A 16,147-nucleotide genomic window follows, 5' to 3' on the forward strand; every position below is an offset into this window, starting at 1 on the left:
CCGTGCATACTCGAGTATAAGTCGACCCGAATATAATTCGAGACCCCTAATTTTACCCCCCCAAACTGGGAAAACTTATTGACTCGAGTATAAGACTAGGGTGGGAAATGCAGACGCTACTGGTAAATTTCTAAATAAAATTAGATTCCCAAAAAATTATATTAATTGAATATTTATTTACAGTGTGTGTATATAATGAATGCAGTGTGTGTGTATATATAATGCAGAGTGTGTGTATATGATGCAGTGTGTGTTTGTGTATATGATGCAGTGTGTGTTTGTGTATGTGATGCAGAGTGTGTGTATATAATGCAGTGTGTGTGTGTGTGTGTGTATAGAATGCAGTGTGTGTGTGTATGAATGCAGTGTGTGTGTATGAATGCAGTGTGTGTTTGTGAATGTGATGCAGAGTGTGTAACCTTGGTGGGGGGGTGGGCATTTTTTAAAATTATTATTTTAATATTAATTAAAAAAAAAAATAATATTATTAAAAATTGTATTCCCTGGTGGTCCAGTGGATGGGCTGTGCAGGAGGGGAGGGGGCTGGCAGAGAGCTGTAACTTACCTTTCCTGCAGCTCCTGTCAGCTCCCTTCTCCTTCGCTCCGGTCAGCTCCCCACTGTAAGTCTAGCAGTCTGAGTGCCGTGCGGAGAGTTGCCACGGTAACCTGTGGCAACGCTCAGACGCCGCGGCTCTCGTAAGACTTACATTGGGGAGCTGTACGGAGCAGAGGAGAAGGGAGCTGACAGGAGCTGCAGGAAAGGTAAGTAACAGCTCTCTGCCAGCCCCCAACAGGACTGCCGGGCTTGTAATGAGCCCGGCGGTCCTGGTCTGTATTATGGCAATTTAAGTTGAGTAGGGGTTTTTCAGCGCAAAAAATGTGCTGAAAAACTCGACTTATACTCGAGTATATACGGTATTTGATGATGCACAATATATAGTATGATTATCTTTAACATTCGATTACACTTGTTAACAGATACATATGTGTATGTGAATAAAGTCAAATCTCATTTCAGACTGCATGTGATTACAGATCTACAAATAACACACATGGACATTTATTTTGCAGAAAACAGACATGCTTACAAAAGTTCTGCATTGATCTTCATCCTTTGGATTAGGGTCTATGCATTTTTGGCCTGGTTTCATCAGTTTTTGCAAGTTTCCAAATTTAAGTGGTGTCAATATTTTCCCTATAAAACAGCGACAGTTATTGTTTTTAAAGACATTTTAATTACAACTATAATACTTAAAGTAGCACTATAGTCAAAATATAAAATCTAGAAAGACGGGTCCCCTAGCTTTCTTTCTTGCTTTTATATTAGTTTCCCATTAAAAAATAAATACATTTGAGTGATTTCTATAATAAAAACTTACCTTCGTTCCAGCGTCGAGATCCTTGGCAGGCCTGCCCCCCTTTTCATCAAATATACGAAGTAGCAGGGCTCAATAAGATTCTTCTCTTGGAAAAGCATCATAGCTCTCTGGTGCACATGCGCAGCTTCACAGAAAGTTACTCTACATCTACACATCTAGTTTTCCACCATCCTAGCTATATAACTTCTCTTGCTGGGCAAGAGTATAAAGCGAAACAAAGTGGCTTAGCAACAGTAAAAGAAAATCATAAAGGTCTGCAGAAAGATATACCCTAATAAATGCATACATTAAAGTAATATGTAGGTTTCTTTTTGTAGAATTACTGGTAGAGAGTGAACAGAATCTGTCCGCTTTTAACTAGTTCTTAATCGCTCATTATCTTCCTACATGTTCGTCTTTTTGTTTCTATTTAGGATGGAATAAAAAGAGAGAATATACCAAAGTGTGATGTTGACCTTAAAATTACACTTTGGACACTGTTACGTCTTCATTATATTGAAGTGGCTACATCCTTTTGTCCAATGTTAAGCCATATGTAATGCTATTTAGAATACCCAGTAGCTCATCCTTTTTGAGCTGCTAAAGCTAATGAGGTAGCATCAACAGGAGCAGCAATGGGTGGCAGTGATTGGCTGAGACTTTGAGCTACCTTTTACAGCCCATAACAGCCACCCATCATAAGTATAAATTGGTGTAGCTAAGGGGGAGTGCGACCTCTGCCATACCTTCATAGGGACTCTCGTTTAGTGATTACTAAACTGCTCAAAAGTGGTTTAAAACTAAAAAGAGCACCAGGGAACTCCAGGCACTATAACCAATTCAATGAGATGTAGTGCTTATAGTGCCTAGAGCAGGGATAGGCAACCTTTAGTATTCCAAATATTTTAGACTAGATTTCCCATAGTGCTCTTACAGGCACAGGTACAGTTTACTAAAAGCAAAACCTGAATAAGTCTGTTTTGGAAATTTACACACCTTATGACACTTTGCTACACCATCTTCAAGCATGACCTACCTACGTTTATGTGAGTCAATCATTGTGTGTTAATATTTTCCCTTACCATGCCCAGTAAAATCGTTTTTCTGGTCACTGTCGTAATTTGAACAAAGACCACATGTTTCACCCATGTATTTCTTGTTGAGAGTTAGCTGCAAATCATTAAAATAATTGTAAGATATTATGAATAAAAATCTGAATGATAGAATATAAGAATACAATGAAAATATACTCAAGTTGTTTATACATGATGTTTATTGATATATATAAATATATTAAAATTCCTCTTATTTACAAGGTTTTTTTTTTCCATGAATAATTTTATTTTAATTTTCTTATAAATTTATATAAAGTTCACATAAATGGATAAATTGCACAATGAACAATATTTTCTGGTCGTCTTCATAAGTACATTTAGAATTGTGAGGGTCATACCGCATTTAACATTCATTAGGCTTGAGACAATTATAGGGTGTAAATTCCAAAACATCACACTACATGCATATTATCAGCCTATTTCTGCATTCTGGATTTGTGTGCTCTGTGCATCAATTAGCTTTGTGTCTGTAGCTTGTAGCTTGTAGTACATGTTTGTGGCTGCTATTCAGTGTGGTTTATACTTCCAAATATGTGCATTGATCATGCTCTGTTATTTGACTACAAATACAAAAAAGCAAGTCCTGCGCTCACTCCCATCCCACTGTGACTTGTTTTTTTGTATTTGTATTCACTTTTTGTATCACACAGCTATGTTACAATGCTGCTGCCCATCCCATGTGTTCCCTATTGAGCGTTATAAGTATATTGGGGGTGTATTTTAAAAAAATACCCATCTCTGTCTCAGATATCTTTGCCAGAAGCTCAAGGAAGCAAGGTGAAAGGTCAGTGTAGGACCCACCTAAGGGGTTCTGCCTTGACGTTGGCAGGCAGGCATTCCCTTCAATGGCCATTGGAGTAACTAAATGACCTCTACTTGTTTAAATATACATAGGAATTTGTGAGAGTGCAGGTAACTTTTTGTTTGATTCTCTGATATTTAGCTAAAATTGGCTTGTGGATTTCAATAGGGAGTGTGCGGAACAGAAAGAGAATTTGAGGGAGTACCATCATTTTGACCCTGTTCACTCCGCCAAACCATGATATCATATTGTGCTCCCACTTCTGCAATTTTTGTTGTAGTTAAGCAGTCCATGGTGGTTTGCCTTTGTTAGTGTGGGTTTCATTGTGGCTAATTGTATGCCCAGATATGTTAGAGTTTTCTCTCGCCAGTAAAAGTTGAATTGTGTCATTAGTGCTGCTTTTATTGATTTATTCAAGTTAATTGGGAGATCCTGGATTTTTGTGATATTATTATTATAGTAGGGGATTGTGCCGTAGGTGTGTAATAAGTTCACTACACTCGGCAGTGACTCTTCGGGGTTCTGAAGTTTTAGTAGTATATCGTCAGCAAACAATGCTAGTTTCTGTTCGCCTATATCTGTGTGTATGCCTTTAATTTGGGCTTGTGTTTGAATGTGTTTTACTAATGGTTCCAAAGCCAGTATGAATATTATCGGAGATAGGGGACATCCCTGGCGTGTGCCATTGGATAGTAGGAACGTCCGAGACAGGAACCTTCTATTTAGTACCTTAGCTGAGGGAGTAGTAAATAAGGCTCAGATTGCTCTAGGGAAGTTGTGTGGGTTTCCAAATTTTTGGAGTACTTTTGACATGTAACCCCAATGGAGTCGGTCGAAGGCTTTTTCGGCATCTAGCGCCAACAAAAGCCCCGACTCCCCGCTTCTCTTTAAGAGTTTAATCAGGTTTTAAAAAAGTCTGGTGTTGTCTCCTGCCTGACGTCCCGGCACAAAACCCGCCTGTTCCCTAGACACCAGACATGCCAGATATGGTTTGATATGATTGGCTATGGCTTTGGCAAATATTTTAGTATCTGCATTTAGGAGCGAGATAGGGTGAAAGTTTTCACATTTGGTTGGTGGTTTTCCTGGCTTAGGCAGTGTAATAATATTTGCTTCTACAATCTCTGGGGCTATGGTGCCTGTTGTCATAATATTGTTAAATAGAGAGGTTAGGTGTGATTTTAAGATGTCTAAAAAGTTATGTAATAAATATTAGACAGGCCATCTGGCCAAGGGGCTTTATGTTGTGGCAGTGTTTTAACTACCTCGCACACCTCCTCCACTGTGAATGGGGCAATCTCATTTGCCACGTCTATGGGTATTGTAGGCGGCTTAATGTTATGTAAGAAGTCGTCTATGGCACTGTAAAACCAGGAGAGTGTATAAAAATACCAAATGGTTACTCACATTTGGTATTTTTTTACACTTTTTATAAACTCTCCTGGTTTTATCACAGTGAGCACTATTTTTGTTTTTTATATTACATATGGTCCCCATCTGACAAGATATCTACTTACAACACTCCCTCACATATCCCATAAGTAGGGATTGTACCACTGTATGCTGTTTATACTAGAGCTAGTTTATAGGTTAAATTAATTAATATTTAGAAGTTGCACAAATTCATTAAACTTGTCTCCACCCTAGAGAGGTGGATTGAATTGGTTATATCCCTATTACTTATCTCTCTGTATATACCCTTCTTTTTATATATTTTTTCCTGTGTGCTTTGTTCTCACTATTTAGCAAATCTCTCACTTTTCCTTTTATGTTTTAGTTTTTGCTTCTGGAAGATCACACTAGGCTCTGTCGTAACCAGTGCTGTATATACTTCCATGAGGGCTTAAACACATAAAGGGGGAGATTGCTATCTCTTCAGTTAGTTCTCGTACTGCCAATCCATACCCGTTTGGAACTAGTGTGGAATGCTTTATTATTAACTATCTATGATTGAGCATCTCACTCAGGGCTGTTCCTCCTCATATCAGGCTACACTGTTTAATTTGTCCTAGTACTTTTTAGAGTTACTACTAAAGTTATTTTGCTATTTATTATTTTCTCCTTTAAGATCTTATTGGAGTGGATTGGAAATTTAACCTTGTGGTCACTTTCTATTCAAGTGACACCTTTGGTTCTCTACTATTTACATTTACTATCAATATCTTAAACCATAGCATTTAGGATACCGGAAATCTTCTGGTGCGGAGGTGAGTACATAGTCCTGGTGCCCTCTGTGACAAACATTGACCCTCTCGGACTCGCCATGCATTGATTGTCCTTGCTTAATGTAATTTCTTTGTGGCTCTATGCCAGTCAAGTTGATATGAAAATAATGTAGTCGCGCAACTATATTTCTGGGCACTTCAGGCACAAGATTGCGTGGTTTGGGCACCCTATGTGCCCTATCTAACAGTATCTCCAATGTTGAGGCTGTAGGAAGGATAGCTTTGAAGAGGGTGAGTAGGTACTGTGGAATTTCATCTGTAGTGATTTTTACAGATTCTCCTCTAACGCTAAGGTTGTATCGCTGTGAGCGATCTTCTTGATCAGCAAATCTGCCCAGCAAGACTATGTTCTGCTTCCTATTGTGTTAGCCTGTCCCTGATTTCATTACTTGCCACACATTATTCATCTGTTTTATTTTCTAGGGTGTCTGTCTATTTCTATGCCCTGTATCTCTTTCCTGAGATGCCCTCTTTCCTGAGATCTGAGATTTTCTGGAAGTCCTGCACTAGTAAAGACCTCAGCTGTTGCAGCATGTCCACCATTCTGTGGTCTGTAATTGGGGCATCCTTGCCAGATGCGTTCACTGTCTCTGCATCTGAGCCTGCATCCGACAGCCGCGCCGGTGATATCGCACCTCAGCCATTTTGGGTAGGCTGCGTTTTTTCCTTGTTCCCCAATCGGAAGAAGTCTTGCGCTCTCTGGGTTTTTGGGGGTGCCATTGTGCACTCTGTAGCAGGCACTGCTTTTACCACTGGTGTTTTCCAGGTACTGTTGTGGTAGGGAGCCTTTTTTTTGTAGCTTTTGGCCTGAACTGCCACGGAGCTAGTCTGCCATACGACCTTTCAGCAGCGCCGGATGTCCCACCCCTCTGATTTACTTTGCAAGAAAGGGTTTATAACTTATAAATATTGAGAGGGGACTGTACTGTTTGGTTTGACAATGCAAACGCATATACACATATACACCTCCTCCACTGTACAGTTACACGTCACAATGCAAATGTGGTACTATGATACAGTTCACTAAGCATGAGAGAAAGTACCAATTTTATAGAAACATAGAAACATAGAATGTAACGGCAGATAAGAACCATTCGGCCCATCTAGTCTGCCCAGTCTTCTAAATACTTTCATTAGTCCCTGGCCTTATCTTATAATTAGGATAGCCTTATGCCTATCCCACGCATGCTTAAACTCCTTTACTGTGTTAACCTCTACCACTTCAGCTGGAAGGCTTTTCCATGCATCCACTACCCTCTCAGTAAAGTAATACTTCCTGATATTATTTTTAAACCTTTGTCCCTCTAATTTAAGACTATGTCCTCTTGTTGTGGTAGTTTTTCTTCTTTTAAATATAGGCTCCTCCTTTACTGTGTTGATTCCCTTAATGTATTTAAATGTTTCTATCATATCCCCCCTGTCTCGTCTTTCCTCCAAGCTATACATGTTAAGATCCTTTATCCTTTCCTGGTAAGTTTTATCCTGCAATCCATGAACCAGTTTAGTAGCCCTTCTTTGAACTCTCTCTAAGGTATCAATATCCTTCTGAAGATATGGTCTCCAGTACTGCGTACAATACTCCAAGTAAGGTCTCACCAGTGTTCTGTACAATGGCATGAGCACTTCCCTCTTTCCACTGCTAATACCTCTCCCTATACAACCAAGCATTCTGCTAGCATTTCCTGCTGCTCTATTACATTGTCTGCCTACCTTTAAGTCCTCAGAAATAATCACCCCTAAATCCCTTTCCTCAGATGTTGAGGTTAGGACTCTATCAAATATTCTGTACTCTGCCCTTGGGTTTTTACATCCAAGATGCATTATCTTGCACTTATCCACATTAAATGTCAGTTGCCACAACTCTGTCCATTTTTCTAGTTTACCTAAATCACTTGCCATTTGGCTTATCCCTCCTGGAACATCAACCCTGTTACATATCTTAGTATCATCCACAAAAAGACACACCTTACCATCAAGACCTTCTGCAATATCACTAACAAAAATATTAAAGACAAAAATATTAAAATGGGTCCAAGTACAGATCCCTGAGGTACCCCACTGGTGACAAGCCCAAGCTTCGAATATACTCCATTGACTACAACCCTCTGTTGCCTGTCACTCAACCACTGCCTTACCCATTCAACAATATTGGAATCCAAACTCAAAGATTGCAGTTTATTGATAAGCCTTCTATGTGCAACAGTGTCAAAAGCCTTACTGAAATCTAGGTAAGCAATGTCTACTGCACCACCCTGATCTATAATTTTAGTTACCCAATCAAAAAAATCAATAAGATTAGTTTGGCATGATCTCCCTGAAGTAAACCCATGTTGTCTCTGATCTTGAAATCCATGTGTTTTTAGATGTTCAACAATCCTATCCTTTAACATGGTTTCCATCACTTTCCCCACTACTGAAGTAAGGCTTACTGGCCTATAGTTGCCCGACTCCTCCCTATTACCTTTCTTGTGAATGGGCACAACATTCGCTAACTTCCAATCTTCTGGGACTACTCCTGTTATCAATGATTGGTTAAATAAATCTGTTAATGGTTTTGCTAGTACACCACTAAGCTCTTTTAATAGCTTTGGGTGTATTCCATCAGGTCCCATTGACTTATTTGTCTTTACTTTTGACAGTTGAAATAGAACCTCTTCCTCTGTAAACCCACGTGTAATAAATTACTCATTTATCCTTTTTCTTAACTGAGGTCCCTTTCCTTCATTTTCATCTGTAAATACCGAACAAAAATATTCATTGAGGCAGTCAGCTAGACCTTTATCCTCATCTACATACATTCCTTCTTTTGTTTTTAATCTGACTAATCCTTGTTTTACTTTTCTTTTCTCATTTATATATCTAAAAAAAGTTTTGCCCCCCTTTTTTACTGACTGTGCTTTTTTCTCTTCTGTGTGTGATTTGGAAGCTCTTATAACTTGTTTAGCCTCTTTCTGCCTAATCTTATAGGTCATTCTGTCTTCCTCACTCTGGTTTTTTTTATAATTACTAAATGCTAACTTTTTGTTTTTTACTATTTTGGCCACATCTGCGGATTACCACAGTGGTTTCTTGAATTTTTTGCTTTTACTGACAAGCCTAATGCAATTTTCTGTTGCCTTCAGTAGTGCAACTTTTAAATAATCCCATTTCTTTTGGACTCCATTTTAATTGCTCCAGTCTGATAATGACTCCTTTACACATATTCTAATTTTAGAAAAGTCTGTTTTTCTAAAGTCTAAAACTTTTGTTTTTGTGTGGTGTGACTCAGTCACTGTTCTTATATTAAACCACACTGACTGATGATCACTGGATCCTAAACTTTCACCTACAGTAATATCTGATACCAAATCTCTTTACGAGTTGGCTCCTCAATGACTTGTTTTAGAGACAATCCCAGTAGGGAGTTTAGAATATGTGTGCTTCTGGCACAAGTAGCTGTTTTGTTTTCCAATTCACATCAGGAAGATTAAAGTCACCCATGATGATAACCTCCCCCTTCATTGTCATTTTAGCTATTTCTTCAACTAGTAGATTACCTAACTCTTCAATTTGTCCTGGGGGCCTATAAATCACACCTACACGAATTACTGTGTGATTACCAAATTCTAACGTAACCCAAATGGACTCTATGTTCGTCTCCCTAACCTTTATTAGGCTAGATTTTATGCTATCCTTCACATACAGGGCCACCCCTCCCCTTTTCTTGCCTTCCCTGTCTTTTCTATATAAAGAGTACCCTGGTATTGCTATGTCCCAGTCATTTTTCTCATTATACCATGTCTCAGTAACATCGACTAAATCTACACTATCAGTTGCCATTATTGCCACAAGTTCATGGATCTTATTCCCTAAACTGCGAGCATTTGTAGACATGACTCTAAGCTTATAATTTTTTAACACACTTGCTACAGGCACCTTCTGTCCTTGTTTTGGGGGACAATTGGATTGATGTTTTATCACCCTTTTGCCCCCCTCCTAGTTTTAATACATCCTAGCAAAACCTCTGAACTGCTCACTGAGAACATTTGTTCCCTTTTGAGAAAGATGCAAACCATCTTTTTTGTACAGTTTATTTCCATTCCAAACAGAGCTACCATGAGCAATAAAGCCAAATCCTTGCTCCCGACACCATTCACCAAGCCACAAGTTAAAGTCCCTAATACGCATCCGCCTGTCATTCTGAGTGTTATGCACAGGCAGAACTTCAGAGAATGACAGTGTGGAAGCAACCTGCCGTATATCATTGGCAAAAACGCTAAAAACTTCCTTAACATCTGCAGGGCCGTCTTTAATATTGATTGGACCCTGGGCAAAGCATTTGCTTGGGCCCCCTAGACCCTGTACCCCTCCCCAGGCGTGCAAACACGTTATCTCCCTTAATGCAGTGGCTACCTAAAGTAGAGAGGTGCAAGAATATTTTTTTGGGCCTCCCTATTGCAAGGATGTTTAAAAGGTAGATCCCCATCTGTCGTGCGACTCCAGCAATGCCTTGACAGCTGGGGCTCTACCATTTACCCATGTTTGCAGGTTTTTATTTAGCCCTAAGCAGTTTTTGTGTGTATCAATGTAAACAGGTTTTTGTATGGAATATGTTTGTATGTGGTGTTGGCGTTTGAATGTAAGCATGCATTTATGTGTAGTGTTGCTTTTTGAATGCAGGGGTGTGTATACATATAATGTTGGTGTTTAACACAGACGTGTATTTGTATGTTGTGCTGAAGCTTGAATGCAGGGGTGTATTTGTGTGTAGTGTTAGCGTGTGAATGTTGAGATGTAAGCACAAACACACACGTAGATATGCACACAACCTGACACACATACTGAGAACGTACAGATACACTGAAACACACAAAGACAACATACAGCTACACACTGACACACATACACAAAGATACAAACACAGACACAGACACACACACACACACACACACACTTAATACAGATACACACACACACACACACACACACACACACATATATATACACACACTGACACACACACAGATATACAGAGACAGACAAACTGACACACAAACATACACTGATAGACATACTTACACACACATAAATTGACAGACACACTGACAGACATGCTGACACATTCACCAACACACACACCAACATACTGACACAAAGAGCCATACTGATACAGACATGCACACACTGACATACATATGGACACACAGTGACGCATACACTAACAGACATGCTGACACACATATACTGACAGACATACTGACACATTCACAGATACACAAACACACAAAATTTACACTATTAAACCCACCCTTCCTACCTTGGAGGGTGGCTTTCCTACTTGTGGCTGAAGGTGCTGGGAGTTGGGGTCTGGCTAGCTCGGCCCAGACCCCCACCGCTCTGCCTCTTCCCCCTCCCGCACGCTCCTCTCATTAGTGGAGGAAGTGACTGCCACAGGCGTCACTTCCTCCTAGCCGGCTGCCGAAAAGCAAGAGGGCCCGGTCGCGCTCTTAAAGCACCAGAGCGCAGAACCGGGCCCCTGCTGACAGAAGCCCACCGGGTGGCCCTTAGTGCATGGGCCACCCAGTGGGCCTCCTTAGTGCACGGCTGCACCGGCGGTGGGAGAAATGCTTGAGGCCAGCGGGGCCCACGGTGCAGCTGCTTTGGGCCCCCCAGGAGTAAGTGGGCCCGGGGCAGCTGCCCCGTTTGCCCCGCGGTAAAGACGGCCCTGAACATCTGAAACCTCATTGCAAGCCAAGTCATTTGTCTCTAAATGGACAAGTACATCCAATTCCCCTTCCTGCTTTGCTTGCTTAACAATATTACAGATACGTCTCCTGTCTCTGTGAGCAGTAGCTCCGGGAAGACACCTCACAAGACCACCATTGTCCATCTCCACACCTCTTATGATGGAATCCCCCAACAACAACTGCTTTCTATTAGGCCTCACCATAGTCTTCAAGCCTCTCTGCACAACACCACTAGCCTCAGTGCCTCTCTGCACAACACCACTGGCCTCAGTGCCTCTCTGCACAACACCACTGGCCTCAGTGCCTCTCTGCACAACACCACTGGCCTCAGTGCCTCTCTGCACAACACCACTGGCCTCAGTGCCTCTCTGCACAACACCACTGGCCTCAGTGCCTCTCTGCACAACACCACTAGCCTCAGTGCCTCTCTCCACAACACCACTAGCCTCAGTGCCTCTCTCCACAATACCTCTAGCCTCAATGCCTCTCTGCACAACACCACTAGCCTCAGTGCCTCTCTCAACAACACCACTAGCCTCAGTGCCTCTCTCAACAACACCACTAGCCTCAGTGCCTCTCTCAACAACACCACTAGCCTCAGTGCCTCTCTGCACAACACCACTAGCCTCAGTGCCTCTCTGCACAACACCACTAGCCTCAGTGCCTCTCTGCACAACACCACTAGCTTCAGTGCCTCTCTGCACAACACCACTAGCCTCAGTGCCTCTCTGCACAACACCACTAGCCTCAGTGCCTCTCTGCACGACACCACTAGCCTCAGTGCCTCTCTCCACGACACCACTACCCTCAGTGCCTGTCTCCATGACACCATTACACTCTGAAAGTGCAGAAAATGAATTATGTAGAACAACAGACTGTGCAATATTCCTTTTATCCACAACTCTAAGTCTACCAGATCCTACAGTAATCCATCTGCCATTCCTAGTATGTCTCTGTGGCAGTGGCTTTGCAGCAGTTACAGCCTGAGTTTGTTTATTTTTTCTGTTTGTTTGTTTGTTTTTCTCTTTGTTTTTACTTTTCTAAAATACTCCATTGTTCATTTTGTTTATGAACTTCCGTCCCAAAAATGTAGAAGGATCTTTTTTTTTTTTAAATTACATTTTGTAAAATTTTAAAGCTACATTTTAATTAAAAAACTGCAAAAAATGACATTATGATTTCCTCATGGAAGTATCCACAGAAGGCATTTTCACTTATTGGATGGGACATTCCACTCAACCTTCTACTACCTTTCTACTTTTGAGGCAGATTTGTTAATAAGAAACTATGGTTCATGATAACTGCCATTAAAATGATTTATAAATGTGGATATGTACTATCGTATAGAGATACAGAAAAATCTGTGAAAATATGTTTAAGGCAATAAATCCCTGTGACTAAATCATATTTTTTTTTTTTTTAAGTTTGTTAAATAGATACACAGTATTTTAATCCTTCGAGTACTCACTTGAACACTCTTATCTTCATGCCAGACAAGGACTAACATAAGTTTAACACTGATCTTTAGATCTGCATCAATCCTTTCTATCTGGATCCCACTTTGGCTGTATGGGAGGGTTACTCTGTAAGTAGAAAGCAAAGTCAGTAAATCAGTGTCTTGAACAAATATGCATGCCCTTTTCTTCCACAGTTTATACTACTCACAAACTCCAAAACAAAGTTTTTATTGAAAATTCATCTGCTCTAAAAGTTGATTTTAAAACCATAATGGGGTCTTTCTAAGTAGATATTTAAAATAAAAAGAAACACTGAAGTATGCATTTTGCTTTAGCAACAGTTTAGTTAAGATTTTTATTTATTTATTTATTAACATATTTTTTTTTATTTAAGAATCACATTCCAGAAAGAAAAGTAATAACTGTGTTTAGATTGTGTTTAGCATTTTTATTTTTTGGGGGTGGGGGTGGGTAGACGTATAGTCTAGAGTTTTATACTGGCTGGGAGTGTGAATCATGTTTGCATTTTCTTCTTACTAAAATTGGCTCCACATGGTCCAGATTGATTGGTTAACACTTGTGGACTGCAATTTTAAAATTGTGCCACTGATTCTCAGTAGGATTGAGAACATGGCTTTGACTGAGTCACTGTAGTATATCTATATTTTTGTTATTGAGTCAAGTTGCTTTTGCTTAGAGCTTGGAACCATTGCTAACATTCTCCCAAACGTATGCTTTTTAGGAGACTTAAAAGTGTTCTCTTGCAGTATTGTTCGGTATTTTGTTATAATTATTATTCTTACTTAAATTTTCACAAGATTCCCAAGAAAAATACACACAGCTTAATGCTACCTCCCCTATACTTAGGAGTATTGGCAGTTTTTCATTTGTGCCCACACATAGCGGTTTGAATTGTGGCCACAAAACTCTCTCTTGGATTCACTGGAAACACAGAAACATAGGATGTGACGGCAGATAAGAACCATTCAGACCATCTAGTCTGCCCAATTTTCTAAATACTTTCACTAGTCCCTGGCCTTATCTTATAGTTAGGATAGCCCTATGCCTATCCCACGCATGCTTAAACTCCTTTACTTTGTTAACCGCTACCACTTCAGCTTGAAGGCTATTCTGTACATCCACTACCCTTTCAGTAAAGTAATACTTCCTGATATTATTTTTAAACCTTTGCCCCTCTAATTTAAGATTGTCATCTTGTTGTACTAGTTTTTTTTCTTTTAAATATAGTCTCCTCTTTCACTGTGTTGATTCCCTTTATGTATTTAAATGTTTCTCGTCTTTCCTCCAATCTATACATGTTAAAATCCTTTAACCTTTCATTGAAAGTTTTTTCCTGTAATCAATATCCTTCTGTCCAGTGCTGCGTACAATACTCCAAGTGAGGTCTCACCAGTGCTCTGTTCAATGTCATGAGCACTTCCCTCTTTCAACTGTCCCTATCCTCTCCCTATACAACCAAGCATTCTGATAGACTTTCCTGCTGTTCTATTACATTATATACATAGCTGAACACAAGCCCCTATAAAGTGCAAATACTGCAGTAGGTGAAAGTTACAATAAGAAGAAACAGCACTTCCTTTAAATAGATGCAGATCCCAGAGGCCACAGCCCGAAAATATAATGGAGCAGCGGGACATCGGCACTCTACTCATGTGGCAAGTACCAGCCAAAATGGCTGCCACAGACTGCCTATAAAGCCCAAACCTCCCAACAACTCCTACTATGACAAGCCAGACCCCTACCCCTGCTCCCGCAACACAGGGGGAAGCACAGACCAACTCCACAGACATTCCTGGTGGTACTGCCCCAGCCTCAAAGCAGGACTTACACAACATGCAGAATACACTGCTAGAAATACAGAGGCTCCTAACTGCAGATTTGGCTTACCTAAAATCAAACATACAGCAGATTAACGAGAGGGCGAACGCAGCTGAAGGGTACATAGGGAAAACAAGCAGTGACCAAGAAGTCCTCCTGATAACACTTAATCTACTACTTTGGGTACCCATATGCTCTTTTTACATCTACCCCTCATGAACACGAAGCTACATACCTATGCTCTACTACTACCTCCACTAATTAGTTCATTACTTATAGACACCCAATATGCTAACACCCCGCATCCATTCACTCTCGTCTTACCAAATATACTGCCTCAAACTGACCTGGTAGGGGTTTGATACCACATGAAACAACCACGTTAGAACGTTTCACCTCTACTCCTCATCTGGGGCTACAACCCTGATATACTTAACAGATGTGCGTAATGTCAAAAGTGATGTCATAGTTCCTTATAATTCTCGCTCACTGTTTGTCGTTGTCACAATGTATTATCATGATTGCGCCCGTCCTTACTGTCCTGGCAAGGTGAGCTTATGTATAATTTACTGTGCACCAAAAATAAAGAATTTAAAAAAAAAAAGGGCCTTCATCTAATCCTTGTAAGGAAGCTCAGCTCGGTCCCAATTGATTCCAATATGAATTAAAAATATGAATCATTGAATATGAAAAAGAAAATAGACTCTTGATAGAGGAAGAAATACACATTTGAAACTCCAGAAAACATTAATAGAGACACTGTAGAATATAAAAAAAGAACTAGATTTAAGTAATACACTAAATACCAGAAACAAAAAATAAGAAAATGAGGAGAGCTAAAGATGATAAATCAACCAATACTTTCTCAACAACAGAGTAAAAAAATCAAAGAACAAGATGCACATTTAATAGAACCACATCCACTAACTTTAAATATTCTAATAAAATTATAACCCTCACTATAAGTAAAGAACAAACTCCTCTATGAACTACTCTTATATACACCCCCCTACAGATAGAAATCAAAGCATGTAATTTAATGAAAGTCATCACTCCCCACCAAGCTCCACTTTACCCGTAACTCAGAATTCACATGCTCAGGCAGCAAGTAATCAAGAAAGAGAGGAACTTTTTTTGGGAAGGAGCAAAACCAAAGAGAGGGGCAAATCACAAACTTTTTCAAACCCAAAAATCACCAATGGGAGAACAGATTCACTCAGTTGGAAGATATAATAGACACCCTTAGAAAAACAAAAAGATCCAAGGAGAACTTTTGGCTGGAGGAAAACCACTGGAAGAGGAAGTAGAGGAGGAAATAGGAATTTATCATTTGGCTCATATATTGGAGAGCACTCAAAAAAGGTTTTAAATTTGCACCGAATAAAACAATGAACGACTTTGAAATGTATATAGATTTACAAAAATATATTGGTAAATTAACTTTAAAAATATTTTTTTTTAAATCGTAATGAGGGCAAAGTTTGTCACTGGAAAATAACACAAATGAGGAAAATGAAAGGTTTAAGAAAAAAAAATCCAATTTCTACCCAGTAGGAGATAAAGGGCACTGTTTAAAAACTTTCAATAATATGGTTTTACATGATTTAAACCTTTTAAAGTCACAA

General features: G+C 39.8%; 1 protein-coding gene across 1 annotated transcript in view; it reads right to left on the reverse strand.

Moving 5' to 3' along the window:
• The window catches only part of LOC134578524 (mucin-5B-like), a 106,378-nt gene that overhangs the window by 87,886 nt on the left and 2,345 nt on the right, over positions 1-16,147 (reverse strand). The window contains exons 2-4 of the mRNA XM_063437507.1: positions 12,695-12,809; positions 2,441-2,528; positions 1,089-1,195 (exon numbers count right to left, since the gene is read on the reverse strand). Of these exons, the coding sequence (XP_063293577.1) occupies positions 1,089-1,195; positions 2,441-2,528; positions 12,695-12,809 (310 nt within the window). The remainder of the gene's footprint in view (positions 1-1,088; positions 1,196-2,440; positions 2,529-12,694; positions 12,810-16,147) is intronic.

The sequence above is a fragment of the Pelobates fuscus genome, chromosome 12 (assembly GCF_036172605.1).
Source record: "Pelobates fuscus isolate aPelFus1 chromosome 12, aPelFus1.pri, whole genome shotgun sequence".
NCBI classification, from domain to species: Eukaryota; Metazoa; Chordata; class Amphibia; order Anura; family Pelobatidae; genus Pelobates; species Pelobates fuscus.